The sequence below is a fragment of the Meleagris gallopavo genome, chromosome 4 (assembly GCF_905368555.1).
Source record: "Meleagris gallopavo chromosome 4, MGAL_WU_HG_1.1, whole genome shotgun sequence".
Lineage (NCBI taxonomy): Eukaryota > Metazoa > Chordata > Aves > Galliformes > Phasianidae > Meleagris > Meleagris gallopavo.
This window is the reverse complement of record NC_139407.1, coordinates 68,074,018-68,097,084: the sequence shown is the minus strand read 5'-3', so window position 1 is coordinate 68,097,084 and position 23,067 is coordinate 68,074,018. Positions and strand designations below refer to the sequence as shown.

Sequence of the window (23,067 nt, the reverse complement as noted above, 5' to 3'; positions counted from 1 at the left end):
TGCTGTGCCTCTCCTTTGGGTCTGAAATGATACATTCAGATGTGCCCTTTCCTAGATGAGATCCTGAAGCTGTGCTGGGAGATGCAGGCCATGCAGACACAGCACAGAACGAGGTATTGGGGATGGGATCCTTTCCCCATAGCCACGGTCCCCCCCTTCAAACACACCCCGCATCCAAAACCTGCCTTTATTTACATTTCAAGTCAAATCACATGCAAACCACTTCTCTCCTCCTTTGCTTTTTTTTTTTTTTCCTTAAGAATAGTGTGATTAGCAAAACAAGACGCGTTAGAATCTTGAAATAGCAATTAAATATACAAAAATAGAGCTTACAAAAAAAAAAAGCCCCAAAAATAACCAAAAAAAAACCCAAAAACCTCCTCCCTCCCCCCCCCCCAAAAAAAAAAACAGCGAACGTTTTTAAAAAAATATTCTGCTGCAGAATTTGTAGTGTACAAACACGTCTATGAGGCTCCACGCTCCATAAACAGGCTTGGGAGGTGCAGGGTATGTACAGGAGGGACCCCCCCCCAGAGCCCACCCAGCCCCACTGTGGGGTAACACTGGAACCCCCCCCATAAAGAGCTGCAGGGTTGAGGGGGGAACGATGCCTGGAAAAGGGCTGAATTTGCCCCGTGGGGTGAAAGGAGAGGAGGGGGTGGTGCAGCCCCCAGCAGCTTTGGCACTCGGGGAGGGTTGGGGGGGGACTTTGGGTGGTGCTGAGCCATCCGTGCTTGGAAACCCAAAGAGCCAGGCTCAACGTGAACCCAAAGGGCAGGGTTTGCCCCCACCTTGCTGTGATACCGAGGTGGTTGCACCAATGGGAGATGCTCTTACCCATGGCGGGGATGAAGGAAGCCCTGAGGTAGCCCGTGGCACTGAGCAGGAGGGGGAGCCACCCCAAAAAGCACCCGGCCCCAAACCCTGGGAGGAGAAACTGCAATCCTCAGTAGGGATCACAATCAGGGGTGAAAATTCCCCCTTTGGATGGCACTGACCCCACAGCACCGTGCAGGATGGACACCGGCTCTCCTGGGTGATGCTCAGAGGGGGATGAGTGCATTCAGGCACGGCTCCATCCCAAGGCATTATGCTGAGGCTTCCCGACAGTCACTGAGCTCCATGTTCCCGGTGAGGAAAACCCCATTCCGAGGCCAAGCACCATTTTGGGGCGTGGGGATGCTACTTCCCTAAAGTGCTCTCAGCTCTCCATCCTCCTGTCCCCAGCTTGGCTCCTTGCTGGTGCCGTAGTGCTTTGGTCGTCTCCAGGTACCCCCCAGCAGCCCCGGGGCAGTCCGTGCTGGTGCAGAGCTATACGATGTTCTCTGCTCCAGGTAGAGGACCCTGGGGAGGGCCTGGATCCTGCTTGCTGTGCAGCTGTGCCAGCTGCAGCACGGGCATGTTGCAGAGCGGACACACCTTGCGCACCTCCAGCCATTTGATGAGGCACCTGGGGGGGGGAAAAAAGCACAGACACGGGGGTGAGGGGGGTCATAAGGACCCCAAATCAGCACCCGCAGCCTCTTCTGGCACAGCCACATGCCAGGTCTGGTCCATTTCCAACCCTCTCTGCAGTGTTGTTAATGGTACGTTCTTAATTCATCATTTAAGTACCTTTATATGTAAAATATATACATAAATATATAATGTAGAACAACTATATGACGGAAATCAGGAGTATAATCGCTTATAATAACACATAACCTACTTGAGCAGGAGGGTTGGATTGGATGATCTCCAGAAGTCCACTCTGACCCCCATGGTTCTGTGATATTTTATATATTTGCTACATATTTGATGGTTTTTGAGGTCTTTCCCAGCCTAAGGATCCTACAACTCAATGAATCATAAATCACAGAATGGCGTGGGCTGAAAAGGATCACAATGGTCATCTAGTTTCAATCCCCCTGTTACGTGCAAGGTCTCCAACCACCAGACCAGGCTACCCAGAGCCACATCCAACCTTATAAAACACAAATAAATAAATACACAGAACCCAGCTCACTGCTTTTGTTGCTCCAAATGCTCCAAGGTATCCGATAATGGGATTTTCCATCTGGAGCACTGCACTCAGTGCTGGGGCTGCCCAATTCCAGGCAGACAGAGAACTGCTGGGAGAGCCCAGCAGGAGGCCACAGATACAACGGGGAACCAAAGCATCTCCCTTATGAGGAAATGCTGAGAGCCCTGGGGCTGTTCACCAAGGGAACAGAACGCTGAGAAGGAATCTTAGCAATGGGGGATCTCCTGAGGTCCCTTCTGACCCTCCCATTCTGTGATGCTGTAAATAACAGCTCCGGGCCTGCTGCACTCACTTTCTGTGGAAGGCATGTTTGCACGGGCAGATCCCCAGCTCGTCCTTGGGCTTGAACTCCTCCAAGCAAACGGCACAAATCTGAAAGCAAGTCACACAAAGTCAGAGGTTCTGCAAGCCAAATATACACAGATTGGCAAAACCGAGGCAACGCTCCCCAAAAATCTCTCTCTCATCCCATTGCTTTTGGTCATGGAAAAAAAGAAAAAAGGGCCTTTTGCCTCGTGGGTTGGCTTGGCAGTGTGACAGAGGGTGGCTTAGCACAGCTCTGTGCAGTCCTGGGTTGTGAGCCTCGGGGTGGTAAGTCCTGCAGCTCCAGAGGTCATTAATCAGAGATAAAAAGAAGTTTAAAGCTCAATTTGGGCTTAATCTGCCCTCTAATTGCTGGGGCAACTTCCCAGAGCCCAAAGTTTCCTTTGCAGAGCAAAATCCCATCACTTTGCTCGAGGGTTGTGCAGTGAGGACCACGCAAGGTCTGGATCCCATGAATCCCCCCCAGGAAGCAAACTCACCTCGTGTAGGTTCAACTCCTTCACCTTCTCCTTGAGTATTACCTGCAAGGCAGAGATGGGGTCAGGATGCTGCTTTTAACACGCGTTTCCAGCATCTCAGATCTCCACAAATCACGTTTTGCAACCCATTTCTATTACATTTTCCTTTTTCACTGCACTGATTGTAATGAAAATCCTCTGCTTTCAGTCCCAGCCTCTCCCCAGCTATGTGCAGTGCAAAGCTCCATACACAGATCTGGGTATAGGGTGAGGTCTTCTATAGCACAGCAACAGCAGAAAGAGAATAAAAGTAGCCTAAATTCTAAAAGCATACCAAAACATGACTTATGCTGGATATTATCAGCAACGATTGTCATTGTAAATATACAACCATGAGCACCCTGGTGCTGTAACAGCTGTGATCCCATTTAACATCCCAGAGGAGCCAGAAACCACCTACAGATGGTCCTCAACCCAGTGCATGGACAGGATGAGCACAAAACTGACCAAAAAAAGCACAAAAGAAACAAACAAATTGATCAGAGGATACAACCCAGGAGGTCTCCTCTTGCACTCAGACCTCCTGGGCTGGCACAGGGGAATGAGCTGTGGTGTACAGCTTCACTTCCATCCCTTCCCCAGGATGGTGCTCCACACTGTAACACCATATACAACACCATATCAACCCAACCCCATCTCAAGTAGGTTTCCTGCTTGAATGCTGGAGGTAGAAAAATGACACAAACCCTGGGGAAAACAGGATGCATCAGTGGGAACCTGTGTTTATTTTCACCTCTGTGTGGGTGGCTGCACACAAGAGCTGGAGATGTGCTGCCCAGGAGAGCTGTGGCTGCTCCGACAGCTGTGATGCTGTTACTGTTCACAAAAGCCACAAAAGGTTTGGAAAGCCCTGAGGTCTCAGGGGGTTCCAAGATGGAAAATGTCCCCACTGTATGGGGATCCTTCAGCCATGCTCCAGGGACTTAAATCTTAGACTGTTTTAAAATACATGTATTTCTATTATTTTGTTTTCCTGCTGAGCCCTCCTATTGCCTCTGGGCTCACCCTGGGTAGCATCCAACTGATGGCATCAAGACCTGCCCCTGAAGGGCCAACACCTGAAGGCAACCACAGGATGCTTGTGGGGTGCCCAGCTGTCAGGAAAACCCCAAATCAGAGCATCAGCAGCATGATGTGTGGGGAGTGAGGAGCACAGGGATGTGGTGCAGCGGTGGCACTCAGCAGGTGGGCTGGACTCGGTGACCCTGAAGATCTCTTTCAAACCAGGTGAGTTGGTTCCATTAACAGCTTCTCTTCCAAGGAAGAGAACCTCCCAATGGGATTGAAAGCACAACCTAAAGGTGTTAACACCAAGGAACTTGCAGCCTTTACGTGGATTTGGTTGTCAGCCCATCTAGAAGTGAGAGGGGAGAAGGGAGAAGGAAGAAGAAGGAGGAAGAAGTGAGAAAAAAGAATGGAGAAGAAGGGAAGAGAAGAAGGGAAGAGAAGAGAGAAGGGAAGAGAGAAGGGAAGAGAGAAGGGAAGAGAGAAGGGAAGGGAGATGAAGGAGAAGGAAGAAGAAGGAGAAGGGAGAAGAAGGAGAAGGGAGAAGAAGGGAGGAGAAGGAAGGAGAAGGAAGAAGACTGTTCATCACCTCACCTGTTTGTAGGCGTAAAGCTCTTTGTGTGCTTGATGTCTGAGCCTGGAATTAAAACAGAGAGAAAAGTGAAAATGAGGATCACCACAACAACCCAACACCCCATTCCATTTCCCTCCCTTCCCTATGGAATAATTTCTTTCTTTCCTGAAATGATGCACTCATTTCAAGAGTCTGGGCTGGGACTCTGTACATGGCTGGAAACATGACATCTCCATCCAGCTGTCAGCACAGAACCTCTCACAATTTCCCTTTTCTGAACTCCACGATTTTCCATGCAAACATCAAGTTGTAAAGATGATGTAAAAATATATATCTCCATCCCATTAGCATGAAAAGATCCCTCAAGAACAATGGTGGAATTAAAAACACAACCAAAAAAAATGCACTTTAATGCAGCAGAGGTTGGTTAGGGATGCAGTAAGGCAGCTCTGGAGCCCGGGTTTGGAGCTCAGACACCTTCTCTGAAGATGCTTCTCAGAGATAGAGATAGGGTGACCTAAAAGCCAAGGGTAAATCCCACTGTGGGAAGGATGGGCCTGGTAGCAATGTGCAAAGAGTGGAGCAAGTGGAATGGAACCAGCTCCGTTCACAAGGAGCCCTGAGTCTGGGAAACTGCTTATGGAAGACAGATAGGAAAAGGAAAATTTGCTGCTGGAGACAGCCTACAAGAGGGTAAAGCAGCTCAGTGCTGCCAAATGAGTGCGGGTGCTATGTGGGAAGGTTTGCATGGGATAACTTTGCTTAAAAACCTCCTGAGAACAGCATGAGCACAGTCAAGCATGCAAGGTGCGTGGAGAAGGGAGAGCTCTGGGGGAGGCATCCACACGCTGAGCACGTGGCTTTGGCTGGGCCCAGAGAGAGGATCCTGGGCCAGATGGGTCCATCCCACTCAACACAACTGCTGTAATGTGAGCCCCCAGGTCGTGGTGAGCATCCGCCCCGTGCCAGGAGCTTTGACCCTGCAGGAATTCCAGCCACTGCTGCTACCCACACATCTGCCACAAGTACATGGCAACAGATCAAAATACAGAGGAAATCATAGAATCGTAGAATCATTTGAGTTGGAAGAGATCTTTAAAGGCCATCTGGTCCCACTGCCTGCAATGAACGGGGACACCCACAGCTCCATCAGGTGCTCAGAGCCCCGTTCTGCCTGACCTGAATGTCCCTAGGGATGGGGCACCCACTGCCTCTCAGAGCAACCTGTGCCAGCTCCTCAGCACCCTCACTGCAAAAAAGGGTTTCCTTAAATCCAGTCTAAACCTCCCTTCTTTTAGTTTGAAACCATTTCCCCAACTCCTATCACAACAGACCCTGCTAAAGAGTCCATCCCTTTCATAGAATAATGAAGGCTGGAAAAGAGCTCTAAGATCCCCAAGCCCAACCCATCTCCACCATGTCCCCAAGTGCAACATCTCCACAGATCTGGAATACCTCCAGGGATGGTGACTCCACCACCTCCCTGGGCAGCTGTGCCAATACCTCAGCCTGGTCTGGTGGTTGGAGACCCTGCACATAGCAGGGGGTTGAACCTAGATGATCATTTTCAACCCCAGCCATTCTATGATTCTATGACTCACTGCTCTTCAGGAGACAAAAGAAGACTTGTGTTCCAGACCCCCTGGCAGCTCTGCTGCCTTTCTCTGGACACAATCCAGAACCTCAATGTCCTTCTTGTAGAGAGGGACCCAATACTGAATGCAGCACTGGAGGTGCAGCCTCGCCAGCACTCGGTCTTGCTGAAGCCCATCCAGTTGACCTCAGCCCACAGATCCCAGCCTATACCTTCTTGCAGCCTATACCTTCTTGCAGCCTTATCCTCTGAAAGCAGCAGCAGAGAGCAGACACAGACAGCCCTAGCAAAGTTTCATTTCCTTTTCCCTATTTCTCGTCTGAAGGCGGCTGCCAGGGGGGAGGGATGCATGCTGTGCAGCAGAGCTCTGCAGCAATCCTCCTTTCCTTTCTTTTGGCTGGAGCCCACACCCAGCCCCGCTCCGAGCCAGCCCCATTAAATTCCTACCATCTCAAATCCCACGAGCTCTGCTTGCTGTTAGCCCAGCTCTCGCAGATGTGCGAGTTGCAGACCAGGAGGAAGAGAATGCACTGTGTGCACTCAATGCTCTGCTTCTCTGTGAGGACGTGGTCGACTCACTATTAAATTAACACCTCACCTTTTGCAGCCTCCAGCTGTGACCCCATGTTAAAGCCATGCAGAAGGGGTCAGGAATGCGTGCGGTAATCCAGGAGGCTTTAGCAGCTGGTTCAGGAGGGGGAGAAATCCAACATGAGTTCAATATCTTGCTTTGTATATCCAATCCTCCTATGGAATCCTGCAGAGCTCTGGGTATTTGCTTGCTATGCAGCCAGGCTCCAGCAGTGCTCCGCCATTCACCATCACAGCAGTGGAGCACTGAGGTTGACCCATCCGAAAGCAATCCCTTGGGGTGCTCTGTGCATAGTCCTTACCCACTGCCCACCTACAAGCTGACCCTCAAGCTTTAAACCTCACCCAAGCTGAGACGTGGGAGCTCAGCTCTGTGGCAAATCCAAAGGAGGTGGTGAGTGCTGCAGGGGCACAACAGCACAGCCCAAATCCAGGGCACGAGGCTGCTTTGGGTACGCAGGGTCCTCGTTTGGCACTGGACTGCCAACCCCAGAGTTGGTGCTGCTGGTTTGATTCACCGACTTGCAACAGTTAAGGGCTATAAAGGGATCATGAGGTGATCTAATCCAGCCTCCTGTCTATCATGGGTCGTTAAACAGCACTTCGTTACTTCTGGGAGTGGGAGCCAAGACGCCTCTTCCAGAAGGGCACTCTGTCTTCGTTTAAAGACAGCAAGAGAAAGAACTCACCACTTCTCTCGCTGGCTTCTCCCTGTGGTTACTCACCCTCTCTCTTTACAACACGCCTCCAACTTCTAAATTTAAAAATTTTCTGGCTTGATCTCCCAGACATTACTACTTGTTGTTTCTTCTTCGGGGCAGAACACACCCAACAAAACCCAGTGCCCAGGAAAACACTCTAGAAGTCCAAACACCTCTTAGTTCTGCAGGGAAGCCACATAGATTCCGCTCTACTTGGGGAAAACACAGCCTTCAGCCTTCTGAGCACCATTTGCAAATCACCAAATTTGCCTCAATTCCCAATCTTCCCCCACCTGCCTTCCATTTTCCCTCCAGCAAAAGGAATTTCGCTTCTCAATTAGTGGCCCAACTCCCTCCCCAGCAGCCTGTAAAATAATTAAAGCATGCCCCAAATTGGAACAACCATCTCCCTTCCTGCTCCCCGTCGCTCAGGTCAACAAATCACCCCTGCATCATTTATCTCCAAACGGCTTTGTTCAATGAGCAATTTGTGTACAGTAACGAACGGAGCAGGTATTAAACATTTCTTAAGTGCACAGTACATAAGTTATTCATTAAAGAGGGAGACGTGTTGAAACACTAAGCAGAAAGCAGGAGCCATAAAACACTGCTTTTGAGTCTTTTGGAGAAGGCCACCTGGGTAACCACACTTCATGCCCATGTAAGAGTTCCCATAAATATTTATCTGATGTTTTTACAGTGGATAACGTGACTGCCTGTGGAATTGTTCACTCTGAGATGCAATGGATGGCGCTGCTCTGAATCTGAACGCTGTGATGCAGAGTGCTGAGCGCATTCTTTGCTTAGAATGGGAAATAAAAACGATCTCGTGGGTCACATCAAGCTGTCACCACACAAGAGGATGGAGCTCCCTGCAGAAAGGTGACGCCGTCACTTCCTGAACAATGCATCGATTTCTCCCAGTGTGGGTGAGTATTTCCATAGAATTACAGAATCCAAGATCCCCAAGTCCAACCCCAACCCATCCCTACTGTGCCCACTGTCTCTCAGAGTGCCACATCTCCATGGTTCCTGAGCACATCCACGGATGGTGACTCCACCATCCTCCAGGACAGCCCACTCCACTGTCTTACCACTCTTCTGGAGAGAAAATATTTCTTAACATCCAACCTGAACCTCTCCAGCTGCAACTTCAGTCCACCACCTCTCATCCTACTTCTGCACCCAGACTGATCCTACCACACACGTTTCCTGAGGGCTGCAAGAGCAGCCTAAGTCCAAAGGATGGAACTCAATGATCTTTAAGGTCCCTTCCAACCTAAGCCATTTTGATTCAATGCTGGATAACAGGAACAATTTGTGCACAGAGCACTTTGTGGGATGTCCTCACCTGAAGGAGGTCACCTCCTGCAGAAAGCCAGGGCAGCTCTCTTACCTGATCAAGTAGCAACAGAACAGTAAACTGAGGATGAAGACGAAGATGGCCGTGCCAAAAACCACGATATATATGTTGAGAGGCAGGTTCTGGAACCCGATGTTCGGCATCCTGAAACTGTAATGCTGGAAATCTGAGCTCATGGGTAGGCTGCGAGGAAAGGGAGAAAACAGAAGGACGTGAGGCTCTGTCTGCAGGGTCAGCAGCATGGGAGGTCCTTGGGAAAGTTCTCCTTCCCCTCCCCTCTAGCGGCTTCCAAGGCCAATCCCTCACTTTGCAGAAATTCCCCTGCAGAGTATGCACACCAATGAGTGCCCCCCAGCATCAGCACAAGCTCCATTCCTGCTCCTGTAGGATGATGGATTGGAGGCATATTCAGCACACCCCAAATGTCCCTTTTTCAATCAAATTCATTCTGGAGCCAGGTGTAAGAGCAGCCCAATGACTTTGCATTGCTGTCAAATCTTCAGCATGGAGCCCTTCACCCTTGAATATCCACAAACATCTCTGGCCAGACACAAAGTTCCCCACCCGCAGCTTCAAGGAGGAAGTCACAAACCCTATCTGGCTTTCCTTTCATCAGTTACTGCCCACGGGAGGTGGGCAGTGCCAGCTTCACAACACACAGGGAAACCACCTGCAGCCTGTTTTGCAGATTAAATGCCCTGAGGAACAACAAAATTCCCCCAAAGCAGGGAGTTTTCAGCTGTGCGTGGACTGTACAGCTCCGGATTTTGGGGAGGAAGCGAGGATGGGGCAAAAGCATGGGATCTGGGTAAGGATATCCTGAGGAATGAGAGCTGAAAAGCAGATCTGAGCTGCAGGTTGCTGGAGTCATCACAGAATCAAAGAATGACCTGGGTTGAAAAGGATCATAATGATCATCTAGTTTCAACCCACTTGGCGCAGGCAGGGTCACCAACCACCAGACCAGGCTGCCCAGAGCCACATCCAGCCTGGATGGATGGCCTGAATTCATCATAGAATCATATGAGTTGGAAGGGACCTTTAAAGGACTCCCAGAAGGGATGAATTCAGCATTCAGAAGAAAGGGGAACTCTGAGAAATTACCCATACCATCGAGTGCTGCTGGCACAGCTCCACAGCAAAGCAGCACCTATATATACAGAGTTTAACCCCAACTCAACTCAACTCAACTCAACCAAGGCCCTACAAAAGTCCCTGCAACAGGAGCTCCATCCTACTACTGGCACAACTCAACTCAACCAAGTTGATCAACATGGATGGATCCCATCTCCATCACCAGAATGCTCAGGAGACTCTGCAGGTGTGGCACTTGCCTTGAAGAACTGAGTTGTTTCTGTAGGGTGGGAGAATTAAGGGAATTAAAAGAGGATGCAAACACCACTGGAAGCAACTCTTCTACTCCAGCTACTGCTCTGGAATCCACTGTGGTCAGTGATTTCACGTAGGCAAAGTGTGTTCTTATGACGACTGTAAATCATCTATGAGAATACAGGCTGGGAGAATAAGCAGGATGGTTTACTGAAGGTTGAAGGAAGACAAGCAGCTGAAGATGGTGCTACTGGGACACTGCACTGAGCCCTATCCACAAAACAATTCAATACTGAGCCAAGCACTCAAACCAAGCAGAGATCTCTGAGAAGAAACAGTGCAACCAACCAGCACAGGACTGATTCTTTTCCTTTTAAACTCCTTGTAACACTCTTCCTAATCAGACTAAGGGCTACTGGCAATGCTGACGGTGAACTGAGAACAAAGTAGTGCTGTTTGGGCCCTTGCATTTAGGGCAGTGAATCTCATCCAGACCCTGAACTTCCATGGCTTTGCCCAGCTGCTCCAAATAGAAATAGAAACAGAACCATAGAATTACAGAATCATTGAGGTTGGAAAAGGACTCTAAGATCCCGAAGTCCAACTCCAACCCACCCACACCATGACCACTGACCATGTCTCTCAGTGCCACATCTCCACGGTTCTGGAACACCTCCAGGGACAGTGACTTCACCACCTCTCTGGGCAGCTGTGCCAATGCATCACCACTAATATCCAACCTGAACCTTCCCTGGCACAACACGAAGCCAACACCTCTCATCACTGTTACCCAGGAGAAGAGGTCGACCCCCCCCTTTACCACAACCTCCTTTCAGGGTCTTGTACAGAGCCGTAAGATCTCCCTGGAGCCTTCTCCTCTCCAGACTGACCCATCCCAGTTCCCTTGGCCATCCTTCATAAGACTTGAGATCCAGACCCTTCACAGCTCTGTTACCCTTCTCTGGACAAGCTCCAGGGCCTCAGCTGACCCAAAGCCATAGGAAAACAAGAGAGACTTTCAAAGATCTCTACAATGAGAGCTTCATCTTTTTAGTGCTATCAGTATTTTGCCCCAAAGAGATGTCCTCAAAGTGGCCATCATCTCCTACAGGGGCTCATTCTGCTTTGGACAGTCCCCAGGCACATAAGGAACATGCAACAGGTTCATCCTTTACATTGGTCCTGCGACGTTACTGCAAAAAATACTGAGGTTAGAGGCTAAAAAATCCTGTACAGGGATCCAGGAAACTGTTAACTTTAAAAGGACTGAAATCGGATGATTTTAAGGAGCCAAGCTTTTGGTTTTCTTTTTGTTTGTTTTTTTTTTTTCCTGGGAGCGTGGTAGGGGAGGAACTGTATTTTAATCTGCTCCAGCTTTACAAGAGCGCAGCCAAAAGAAATAAAAAGTGCCGCAGGGAAGGACGGCTGCTTTCTGAGGCAAAACCAAAGCCTTCATGCTGTGTTCTCCCAACCGAGGTCCCCAACACCCACGCTGGGGCACAACAGGACCTGGAAAATGCCCCTGGGCTGGGTCAGCCCCACTTCGGTGGGTAGGAAGATGCTGGATGCTCCTGGCTTGAAATATTGACCTGCACATAGATAAACCTGGGGAATAGAGTGAAACAACACCAAATCAGGGATGCCCTATGAGAGAACCAAGGGTGGGCTGGACAAAATAATAATCACAGAAACATAGAAACACTGGATAAGACCACAAAGATCATCAAGGACAACCATCAACCAATCAAAACCATAAAACCACATAATGCCAATAAAGTAGCCAGGATGAAACCAAAGGAGGGAAAAACAGATTTTCCCATGAAGATGTTTGTTGAAAGACGTGATGGCTTACAAAATTAAAGGGATTTCAGCGTCCTTGTGATAGGGATGAGACTTCCCTGTGGGGAGGGATCCTGTCTGGAGTAGGAAATTCCCAAATTCTCAGCAGGAGATGCTGGTCTGTACACGTTAATTAAAACCCCAGTGATGGTTAATGCCAGGTGAACAAGCAGGGAAGTCAGGAAACGAAGCTCCAGCAGCATTCACTTTGCTCTGATTACAAGCCAAGCAGTTAAAGGCAAACCCAAATAAGCCACGCAGCCAAATTAATCCCTATTATAATAACAGCAAGCACTTAATGCGCTGAATAAGCACAGCCAGCCTCTTACATGCAGCTTTCATCAGAAGATCTCAAAGCGATGAGCAAGGCTGGCAATTATCTTCCTGCTCTGAGGAACTGCAGCAAGCGGGGACCAGACCTGCACTGAGCTGCTGGGAGATGTTTTTTTGTTGTTTTTTTTTTAATTATCGTTATTAATTTGTACCACTGCATAAATGGGCCATGCGAGCACTGAGCATTGTATTAAGTCTAGCCCAGGTGGAGGGCTGGTTTTGGGGTTAACAGCACATCTGGTTGGCTGGGTAACAGGCACATCTCCTGTTCCGAAGGCATTGCACAAATCCACAAAACGTTTCACACTGGTTGACCCAAAAGCTCGGCTGTTAACTTGGGTGGAAGTTAAAATGAATGCAAAACATTCTCGAGGTTGGTGTCAGCTGTGGAGCAGGGTGTTCTTCCATGCGATAAATCCACAACATAAATGTTATTCATTGTGTGTGCCTAGTGGGATGACTTCCAGACTTTCCCCTTTCTGGGCACTTTGACACCAGCAAGGAAACAGCGACGTGCAGCCAGCAGGCTGGAGGGAAGCTCTCGTCCACATCATAGCCCTGGTTGGAACAAGATGATCTTTGATGCCCCTTAGAATCATTAAGGCTGGAAAAGACCACCTAGTCCAACCACCAAGCCATCGCCACCACTACAACAGAGTCATGAAGGTTGGAAAAGAGCACAAAGATCCCCCAGCCCAACCCATCCCACCATGCCCACTGACCACATCCCTCAGTGCCACATCCCCATGCTCTTGAACACCTCCAGGGACGGTGACTTCACCAATCTCTGGGCAGCTGTGCTTGACCACTCTTTCAGAGAAGCTTTCCAACCTGAAACAGCAGCAATGCTTGCCCAGGAGGATGCTGCCCTATGTGGGATTGCAGCTGGGTCACCAACGCCATAAAACCTCTTGTCAGATGGAACAAAAGCTGCTCATTTTCCCCATTTTGGCTGCATGCTGGTCGTTGGTGCATGCACAAGCAAGAAATCCAACTGGACTCCCAGCAGGAGCCGTTCCGGACCTTTGATCCCCATTCCCCTCCCTTCAAGAGAGAATTTGATGCTTTTTGAACAGGAATCAAAATTCCCTGGCTTTGCTCCTCAGTTAGACGATGCTGAGCACTGAGATTTAACCCTCTCAGTGTGGAAATACAGTGAAGAGATCAGCAAGCAAAAAGGCCTAAAAGTCTTCAAACAAATAATAAATGGAAGAAAAAAACCAAGGCAGCTTCACCAGCAGTGCTGTGCTATTTGGTGAGTTTCTGGGATGCTTTTTCGGTTGGTTGAGCAGCCATTGTGACCTTCAAAGCACACCTTTAGATGGGAGAAGGTTTTCAGTGCCGTTGGTGCAGAAAGATGCAGAAAATAGGTCAGCAGAATCTCCCATCGCTGAGGTTACATCAGCTCCATGCTGTTGCTGAGGCAGATCTCGCAAATTCCAGGAAAAAAAAAAAAAAAATGGTAAAATAAATAATAATAACAAAACAAACACTGTTGCTTTTTTATCCAGGCTAACCCAGCGTGTGCTGCTTGGGCTGCCCTTGGATGACGGCAGCAGGAAGGAGAAAAGCAGCCAGCTATTGGGCTGCTCTGGCATTGTTTTGCTGGAATTTCCAGGCAATGCAGTGAGTTTTGGTAAAGCCACAGGAAGTTCGTCAAGTGGCCACAGGATCTGTGTGTCCGGAGCTCTGCATCTGGGAAACCGACTCTGGATGCTGGATGCATACAGACTGTCCAAATACGGTTCAATTGCAGCTCAGTGATGAGATAATGCTTGAGGAATTTTCTCCCTTTGGCTCTGTGGGTTTTTTTTCCCCCATTTACCTGGCACGTGGCTCTGTCCCAGATGCAATGTCACGACCTGCTGAGCTCAAGACGCGGTGGGAAAGGATGTGCTGTGCCTCCTTCTGGCAGCATCCCTTGTGGTACTCACCCTGGAACCATGCCCCATCCCGTGTTCAGGTGCTAATTTCCTGATTTACTGGGTTTTCCCCAATTACTGAGCTTTTTGGAAGCTCTGCCAGCCCAAACCCAGCGTTGAAACACATGGATAATGGAACTAGATGATGGCTGAGGTCCTCTCCAACCAAAGCCATTCAGGGAGTTCAGACATGATGATCATTGAGGTTCCTTCCTACACAAGCCATACTACGATTCTATGGATTGTAAATTACATCTGGATGGCAAGAGCAGAGGGATGCAGATAACAGATGCTCCAAAGACATCCTAACTAGCAAAACAATCTGGCTTTGATTGCGACAACCTCACCATGCTAAACAAAAGCAAATCACTTTCTGCAAAGCAAAAAAGCAACCAGCTTTCTCCATTCTTTAACACTGACAAGCAGATGGATTCTATAACCTCCTGAAATCCTTTCACCCCTGCTTCCTAAGCTCCTTTAATGGGAAAAAAGAAGAAAAAAAAAAGCCTTTATGTTACTGCCTGCTGCTCTCTTCAAGCCCAGAACCTGGATTTTGGCCCTCAAGAATGCTGTCAGTGGATCCATTCTCTTAATTTTCACAAAAATATAAGAAAGTAATAAATAATATAATAAGTATTATAAGAAGTAATATAAGCAATGAAAGAAGAACAAGCAGCTTGATGCAAAAAGCTGAAAACCAAAGCCAAATCACCAACAAACCCTAAGGAACAGCAACTCCAAAAGCCTCAATATTTCTGTGAAGGCTGGATGTTAAGATGCTGACAGCACCAAAAACCCTTTGGGAAAACCCAAATAACCCAAACCTCAGCCTGCTGGGAACATATACCGTCACCATGTCACCATCATCTGGTATTTTTCCTATTATCTACAGAAAAAAAAGGAGTTGTGCAGTTGGCCTGCCCTTCCTCTGGTTTAACAAAACTACTGGGTTTTAGGGAAATTTTTCACCATTCATTTCTGCTCTGCTAATGGATTCTGCAAAGCATTTGGGGGCACTGAAAATCCCCGTATACTGTCCTCCTGTTCTGCATATTTCTCTGAGAGAGTGGTCAGGCGCTGGAATGGGCTGCCCAAGGAGGTGGTAGAATCTGGAGGTGTTCAAGAAATGTTAGACGTTGCACTGAGGGGCACGGTTTAGTGGGGAATATTGAAGGTAGGTGGATGGTTGGACTGGTTGATCTCAGGGGTCTTTTCCAACCTTGGTGACTATAGTGAGATGGAGAACACCAAGAGGCCACAGGTTTTGATAGCCAGGAGGTGACAGACAAGCACTTTGAGCATCGTCTGCCCAAACTTATCATTTAACCCAAAGAAATACCCTTATACACGGTTTCCTCCTCAATTAACCCTCGATTAGTACAAACAAATGTTAAGGCCCTGCTGTTGACACAGAACTTGTTAAAAAAAAAAAAAGACAAAACCACCACAAAGGCTTGAGAGAACGCTGCTTAGCATTTGGGTTGGTTTTAGAATCATTAAGGTTGAAAAAGAGCTCTAAGATCCCCAAGTTCAGCCTTAACCCATCCCACCATGCCCACTGACCATGTCCCCACGTGCCAAATCTCCATGATTCTTGACCACGTCAAGGGATGGTAACCCCACCACTCCCTGGGCAGCTGTGCCAATGCCCGACCACTCTTCCTACAAAGAAATTTTTCCCAACATCCATCCTGAGCCTCCCCAGGGACAACTTCAGGCCATTATCTCTTGTTTTGCAGTAGGTTGAACAAAGCCTGCTAACTTATTTTCCACCCCCCCCCCCAAGGCTGCCAAGACAAGGACAGCAGCGAGGCTCCCTGCCATGCAACACAGCCGTCAGAGCTCCACGCATTCCTGGACTCTGAATCAACTCCTAGAAGGCATAATATACCACTGATGCTAACGAGCTGCCTTAGTGACGAGTACAGGGCTGCATCAAGTGTCTTCTTAAAGGTCAGGGGAGCACATGATGCCCAGGAGCCCTTGCTTATGCTTTTACTACGAGTTAAAGATAATTTGAGTTGGTCTAAGTATTAAATTGCAGACTTGCATGGCCAGCACATCCTTTAAAACCAAACGGTGAGGCCCCAGATGTTCACAACGCCACTCTTAACGTTACTATGGCTCTCTCAGCCCACTCTCCGCCTTCCCCAGCTTAGCAAAATGTAAAGCTGCATTTGCAAAATGCTCGTTTTTGGCCAAAAAGGCCCACGATGAGATGATGAGGATGGGGTTACGCGGCCGTGCCATCGGCATTCTGCAGGGGAAGGAGCTCTTTCTCCACGCTGCGGGGCCGCTGCATTAAGTCACATCTGAATTCACGGGATGAAGGCTGCTGAAATGTCACTGCGGCGGCTCCTGGCACAGTTCAATGAGAGCACCATGGCCTCGTTAGGGCAGTGGAAGCGATGAGTTTGCCTTTGTAGGGATTTAAAAGCTCTGGGCGGCAGCCAGGCATTCCCAGATCACAGCTGCTGTGGGTTGAGGAAAGAGCTACGCGAGGAAACCCTGCAAACGTAGGCAGCGCAACAGCGTTGGAGCAAAACCTCCATTGTGCATCACGAAAGAAGCTGTAGATTGCATGCTGACGAAGGCATGGGTTGTAATAAGTGCATGATGCAGAGTTTCCACATCCTATCCTTCATTCATGACGTAGCCACGTTCTCCATGGGTCCTGAACTCTTTGTGATAACCAACAGAGGATCAGCAACACTACTCCTAAGAAGTTTTGCCAATTTCCTTCAAGGAAACCCTCCAGCCCCGCTCAATGCCTACCTGCACAAAGGCTGCAAACCATCCGCAGTTGAGTGACTTAACGCAGTGCGATGCCGACGTGCTAAAAAAAACCCCGACACTGCACAAAAATCCATGGGGATCACGGGCGAGGATTAAAGATATACTTTTCAATGCTTTGGTTTGTGAAAAATCGCATAATTTGGTTCGGCTTTTTAAAGTGCAAAGCCCCCCATCTCTCTTAGTAGCGGTACGGCAATGACCCAATGCTGCACAGAAAGGAAGGGAAAAAAAAATAAAGCAAAAATGGCTCAAGCTAATCCTCCCATTTTATAAGACACTAATCCGCTGATCTCATTGAGAGGGATTAGAATTACCCCCTCGCCAGCGGATTTAAGAAGTTTCCAACCAGATGTCAACAAAAGCAGAGCACAGCCCGCGCTGAAAGCCCTTTGGATGAGGGGAAGGGGCATTTGCAGTACATCCACGGGGCTGGAACCCATCTGGGGGATGCTGTACCAGTGTCCCATCTGCTTTGGGGTGGACTTTTGAGGGGTTGTGTAAATTCAGCCTCTGCTGTTCTTTGAGGTGTGAGCTTTGGGCTGATCTGGCTGGAAATTACAGAATCACAGAACCGTAGGGGTTGGAAGGATCTCAGGATCATCCAGTCCAACCCCACTGGTAAAGCCAGTTCCCTGCAGCGATACTCCAAAAAAGAAAAAGAAAAAAAAAGTGGGGAAAGAGTGGGAGCACAGATTCACACCAGCACTATGGGTTTGCACGCACAGGTACAAGATACAAAACATCCAAATTTCCGTCCAAAAGAAGAAAGCTAACCCATTCCATCCACAATTTCAGCCCGGACCACCCTCTCTTTTATGCCAGCTGCCGGGCACGCACCGGCGCAGATCAGGGCCGGCTTTTGTTCCTCTCCGTGTGTACATGCTCAGCTGAGCTCACAAAAGGGAAACAAAAGAAAAACTAAAAACGCAGCTGCCTTCATAACCAATCTGCCAGGATACTGCCCCGGGGGAAGCCCAGCCCAGCTGAGGGCTTTCTGCAGAACAATGGCAAAAGCGCATCTTTAAAGGCAGGCAGAAATATTTGCTCGTTTGCAAAACGGCTCTGAGCAGAGAGGAGCTGAATGTGATCCCGACCCAGCGCCGCGATATTGTTTCAAGCAGGAGGAGCCATTCCAGTGACAGGATGCACTGAATGGCTGGATATTCAATGGTTGCATTTTCAGGTTGGACATAAGCAAACATTTCTTCTCCAAGAGAGTGGTAATGCATTGGAACAGGCGCCTTGTCCTGGTGGTCACTGTCCCTGGAGGTGCTCAAGAACAGTGGAGATGTGGCACTGAGGGCCATGGTCAGTGGGCATGGTGGGGTGGGGTGGGTTGGACTTGCGGACTTTAGTAATCATTTCCAGCCTTAATGACTCTATGATTAATGCACCAACCAGGATGAACCAGGGTTCCCCAAACCCCATCGGATGGGATATTTGCATACCCACCCTCTTACCTTTTGCCTTCCATTCTGCCAGATAGGTCAAAATCCACCTCCCTGCTCCGCTCCAGCCCCACAGTTGTTTGTTGTTGGTTTCTTTTTTTCCCCAAAAAATGCTCTTCCCAGCCAGGGAGCTGTGAAACACTCCGCTATTTCCAAGCAGCCGGAGCACCAGTGTTGGGAAATGGCAAAAATAAACTCAAGGCTGATCTCCTGGCCGACAGCTTTCAGTTTCTCTCTCGCTGCTTGGGAACTGGCGTGGTTTCCTGCCGGGTGCTTTGTGAGTTAAAAGCAGCCTGATCCCTGCAGCCTGATCCTCCACGGTAATAAAAACCAGACGGAGCAGGGCTTGGCTGCTTCCCACATTCGCAGAGCAGAAGGAGAGAGCATGGAAACAAACGAGCCCTTTGCTCCGGTCTCGTCCTGCTCACAAAAGCAGTGATGCAGGGAGCACGAAAGCTGCAAAACAAACCATGTGTGCTCCTTGTGCTTTGACAGCGAACTTTAAGCCGGATGAGCAAGGTGTCAGCTGCAGCACTGAGACATCCAAGGCCACTTTATGAATCATTCAGGTCAGAAAAGAGCACAAAGATCCCCAAGCCCAGCCCCACCCACCCCACCACGTCCATTCATCATGTCCCCCCAGTGCCACATCCCCATGGTTCTGGAACAACTCCAGGGAAGGTGACCCCTCTACACCCTGAACAGCCTGTTCCAATGCATTACCACTCTTGGAAAAGTTTTTTCTAGTATCCAACCTACCCTCCCCAGCACAACATGAGGTCATTACCTCTCGCTATCCGGGTGTGCATCCAGGTTTGGGGCACACTGAGGTCTGGGTACGTTCACCGGTATCATAACCCTGTGTTGATCCAACCTCATGAAGCACTGAGGTTCAACCACTTGCAGATATCAGTAAATTAATGAGGGCTTAAGGATACGCAAGCCTGGGTTACTTGCAGGTGTGATGGAGAGGAAAAAGCAGCTCTGAGCACCAGAACAATGCAACTCCAGTCCCACTGAGCACCTGGGTACCACACATCCCTGGATGCGGAGAAGACACTTAGCACTCCCACTTTTCAGGTTAAAAAACGAATTTTTAGCATGGCTGTCAGGCACAACAATGGGCAACAACCATACACCAGTGCTGCTGCTTTCTGTCATAGAATCACAGAATGGTTTGAGTTGGAAGGGACCCTTAAAAGCCATCTGGTGCCACTCCCTTGCAACAAACACGGACATCCACAGCTCCATCAGCTGCTCAGAGCCCATCCTTGCTGAGTTTTCCCCGCATCACCTCCAGCCTTGAGTTTCCCAACCCAAAGCACGCCAGGTCACTCCCCAGGCAAAGTCTGTGCCACAGCACAGGGACATCGGAAGCAAAGGAAGGTTATCACACATCAACAAACGATGACTTCTCGATGAGCCATTGCAGGAAACAAAAATAAACAGAACCCCCGTGCTCTGATACACCCGAGTGCAAGGGGAATTCCCCAAAACCCTGCCCTCTGTGCTCTGACGCATGCTTTCCATGGGAACCACAGAGGAGCCAAGAGCAAAAGCTTTGCGTTGAGGTCACATCAATGCTGGGATGGCCGCAGGATGCCCACTGGGTGCACCCATGGAATGGGGCCATGTGGATCTTTGAGGTAGCAGGCGAAGGGCAGGGTCGGAGAGGAGGTTGCTTTGCTGCAGCAATGCCTTCTGCTGTCCCATTGCAGATGTTCTTTGAGCAACTCCACCGAGGTCCTTTGGTGCAGGGAGTGGGATGGGCCGCACAGTGCATCCTCTCTACTACAGCTGCCGTGGGGTTGGCTTGGACTCGCTGATCCCAAAGGTCTTATCCAACCGAAACGATTCCATGAAGAGGTGCAGAGAGGGGGATCCACAAGCACAGAAGCCCTCAGGATGGCTGGGAATTTTGATCCATCATTGCTAAAAGCCCTGGGACTGGATGAGTTTAAGTTCCCTTCCAACCCAATCCATTTGGTGATATGGTTCTATGAAGATGCATCAGGCACACACCACGGCAATGTCAGCACTGCCCTCCCCCCTCTAAATACACCAATTACTGCATTTTGAGTTCCTTCCACTTTGCCCTCAAGCACTCCATTTGCTGGGAGCTATGGCCCTGAGTTATCTGAGGCCAAAAGTTTGTTGTCTTTCCAGGCTCCAGGCCAAATTTGTTTAATTTTTGCTACAGATGGCATTGTACTGCAGAGGCATCAGCTGGAGCCTTTGTGAGCACAGCAACAGAGGCCATCGCCCCACTAACCCAGCACTGCTCGAGGCTGCTCTGTTTACACCCATCATAAAAAAATAAAAGCACTGCTATGAACTCAGGCTGCAGTTTCACTATTAAACCGAATGTATGAATGGGAGGGGGGGGTGGATACCTTGGAGAAACATAAGAAAAAGTACTAGTGGGCATGGTGGTGATGGGTCAACAGTTGGACTTGGTGATCTTAGAGGTCTCCTCCAACCTTAATTGTGGGATAGTGGGCATGGTGGTAAAGAGTCAGCAGTTGGACTCTATGATCTTAGTGGTATTTTCCAATCCTAATGATTTTATGATTCTAATAGAGATTTCAATACTGAATCCAATATTGAAGAAGTATTAAAAACTTGCATTTTACTGTCCTGCAAAAAAAAGCCCACGAATGAGCCTCAGTCCCATTGCGAGCATATCATGCAAAACCTTACATTATTTCACCCCGCATCCCACAAAATGTGTCCCAACACCTGGAAGCCAGAGTACACCTCCTACAAGATTTATAGGATGAAATAAAGGGGGGAGATGAGGAGAGGCAAACAGCCCTGTCCGCGTCCCTGCTCGCGTGCTGCTGAACACGTTGTGCAGGCAGGAAGCTCCAGATCAAAGGCGGGGAGCGTGCCAGAGCTGTATGTAATGCACAGCTCCTGCCAAAGGTAGGGGGGGGGAATGGGAAAAAAAGAACAACAAACCCCATATGCACAATGGGGAATGGCTCACGGGTCCAGCTGTGCTTTGTTAGAGGGATAGCAAAACCCCACTACGCACAGTGCAAAGGGTTTTGGGAATGGGAGATGCGTTCCTCCCCAAACAAAGAGGATCAGAAAAAGTGCAAAAAAGAAAAAAGAAAAAAAAAAAAAAAGAAAACACCGAAAAACCCACCCTAAGAGGTGCATTTTTCCCCTGCAGCTCACAGTCCTATGGGACCCACATGCAGCTGGTGCCAAAAGCAGCAAACTCAGTACGTGCCTGCATGGCAGGAACGCCCACCCCGCTGTACCGCTTCCATCCCTAAACCTCATTTTTTCTTAATTTTTCCCTTTATCTGTTTGTTGTTGGTTTTTTTTTTTTAGCCCAAGCAGCCCACACTACATTGCCGTGGCACACTGCCTCGGGGCTTGGAGGTGGGGATCCCCTTTTTGGGGTGTAGGGAGAAAACACAGGGTGGGGAACAGTCTCCTGTCCCTTTGTGCCACACTTTGAGGGTTGTGGGGTGCGTGCCATGCTTAATCCCACCCTTAATGCAGGACAAGGCTGTCCCCAGTGGGCATGGGGTGGGGGTGTCCTCGCTGCCTTCAAGTGGAGAGCTTCATAGGGGTGCTGTCACCCCACAGAGGACAGCACTTGGAGGGTGCATAGAAGGGGAATGCAAAGGAGGGAGGGCAGCAGCAGCCCTATAGGGCAGCACACAGGGATGGGATTTCGCACCATTGGGGTGCTGGAAGGGACTGCCCTATAGGAGAGTGCACAGGGAGGGAGTCCTGCACTGCAGAGGTGCTGGAGGGGCCCCTGACCCATAGGGGATTGCTCAGGGAGAGGGTCCAGCCCTAGAGGAGTGCTGGAAGCGGCTGCCCCACAGGGGACAGCATAAAGAGGAGGCTACCCTATAGGGCAGTGCATAGGAAGGGGGTCCTGCCCCATAGAGGACTGCATGGGGAGGGTGCCCTGAACCACAGGGATGCTGGAGGGGAAGCCCTGCCCCATGGGGATGCAGGAGGGCAGGGTCCTGCCCTATAGGGGTGCTGGAAGGAGATCCCTGCCCCATAGGGGTGCTGGAAGGACATCCCTGCCCCACAGAGCGGTGCCAGGGGATGGGGGATCCCCGCCCTACGGGAGAGAGCGCGCCCCATAGAGAAACACAAAGAAAAGAACAGCACAAAAGAGGACTCCGTACCCCCCGCGGGGTGCCCAAAAAGACGCAGCCCTCAGCCCCATCCCGGCCCGCACTCACCGCCTCGCCCCGAGCCCGGCCGCCGCTCTGCCGCTGGCGGGGAGGGACCCGGATGGAGCCCCGCCCCCGCCTGACCCCGCCCGCCCGCCAGTGGGCACGGCCACCGCGTTTCCGAGTGCGCATGCGCGGCGCGCCCGGGGGTGGTGCGGAGTGACGTCATAAGGGGGGGTGCAGCTGGGGGACGTTGGGGACGTAATGGAGGCTTGGGGGACAATGGGGATTTTATTGGGATCTTGGTGGTGATCGGGGTGTTGGAGCCGTGATGGGGATGCAGTGACAATGGGGACATTGGAAGCAGTAGGGGTGTGGGTATGTAGGAGCTGGGGGTGTGAATGGGGACAAGGAGAGGATTATGGGGATGTTGGGGGTATAATGGGGACAGAGTGACACTGGGGACATAATTGGGACGTTGGAGACGATGGGGACGTGGAGAATAATGGGGCAGGGGTGACAGTGGGGACATGGGGACAGTGGGGATGAGAGGGGG

General features: G+C 49.8%; 1 protein-coding gene across 2 annotated transcripts; it reads right to left on the bottom strand.

Moving 5' to 3' along the window:
• Positions 1-173: 173 nt before the first annotated feature.
• On the bottom strand, positions 174-22,693 carry RNF24 (ring finger protein 24). Of its 2 annotated transcripts, none has more exons than XM_085223738.1 (6): positions 22,581-22,693; positions 8,727-8,876; positions 4,465-4,507; positions 2,827-2,868; positions 2,316-2,395; positions 174-1,450 (listed from the first exon to the last, which is right to left on the bottom strand). In XM_085223738.1, exons 2-6 carry the CDS (start codon positions 8,867-8,869, stop codon positions 1,312-1,314), a joined length of 447 nt encoding a protein of 148 aa, XP_085079864.1. In that variant the 5' UTR covers positions 8,870-8,876; positions 22,581-22,693; the 3' UTR covers positions 174-1,311. The 2 variants fall into 2 exon arrangements, with proteins under 2 accessions (XP_085079864.1, XP_010708884.1); XM_010710582.4 differs by lacking the exon at positions 22,581-22,693 and adding an exon at positions 18,373-18,857.
• Between the last annotated feature and the right edge of the window lie 374 nt (positions 22,694-23,067).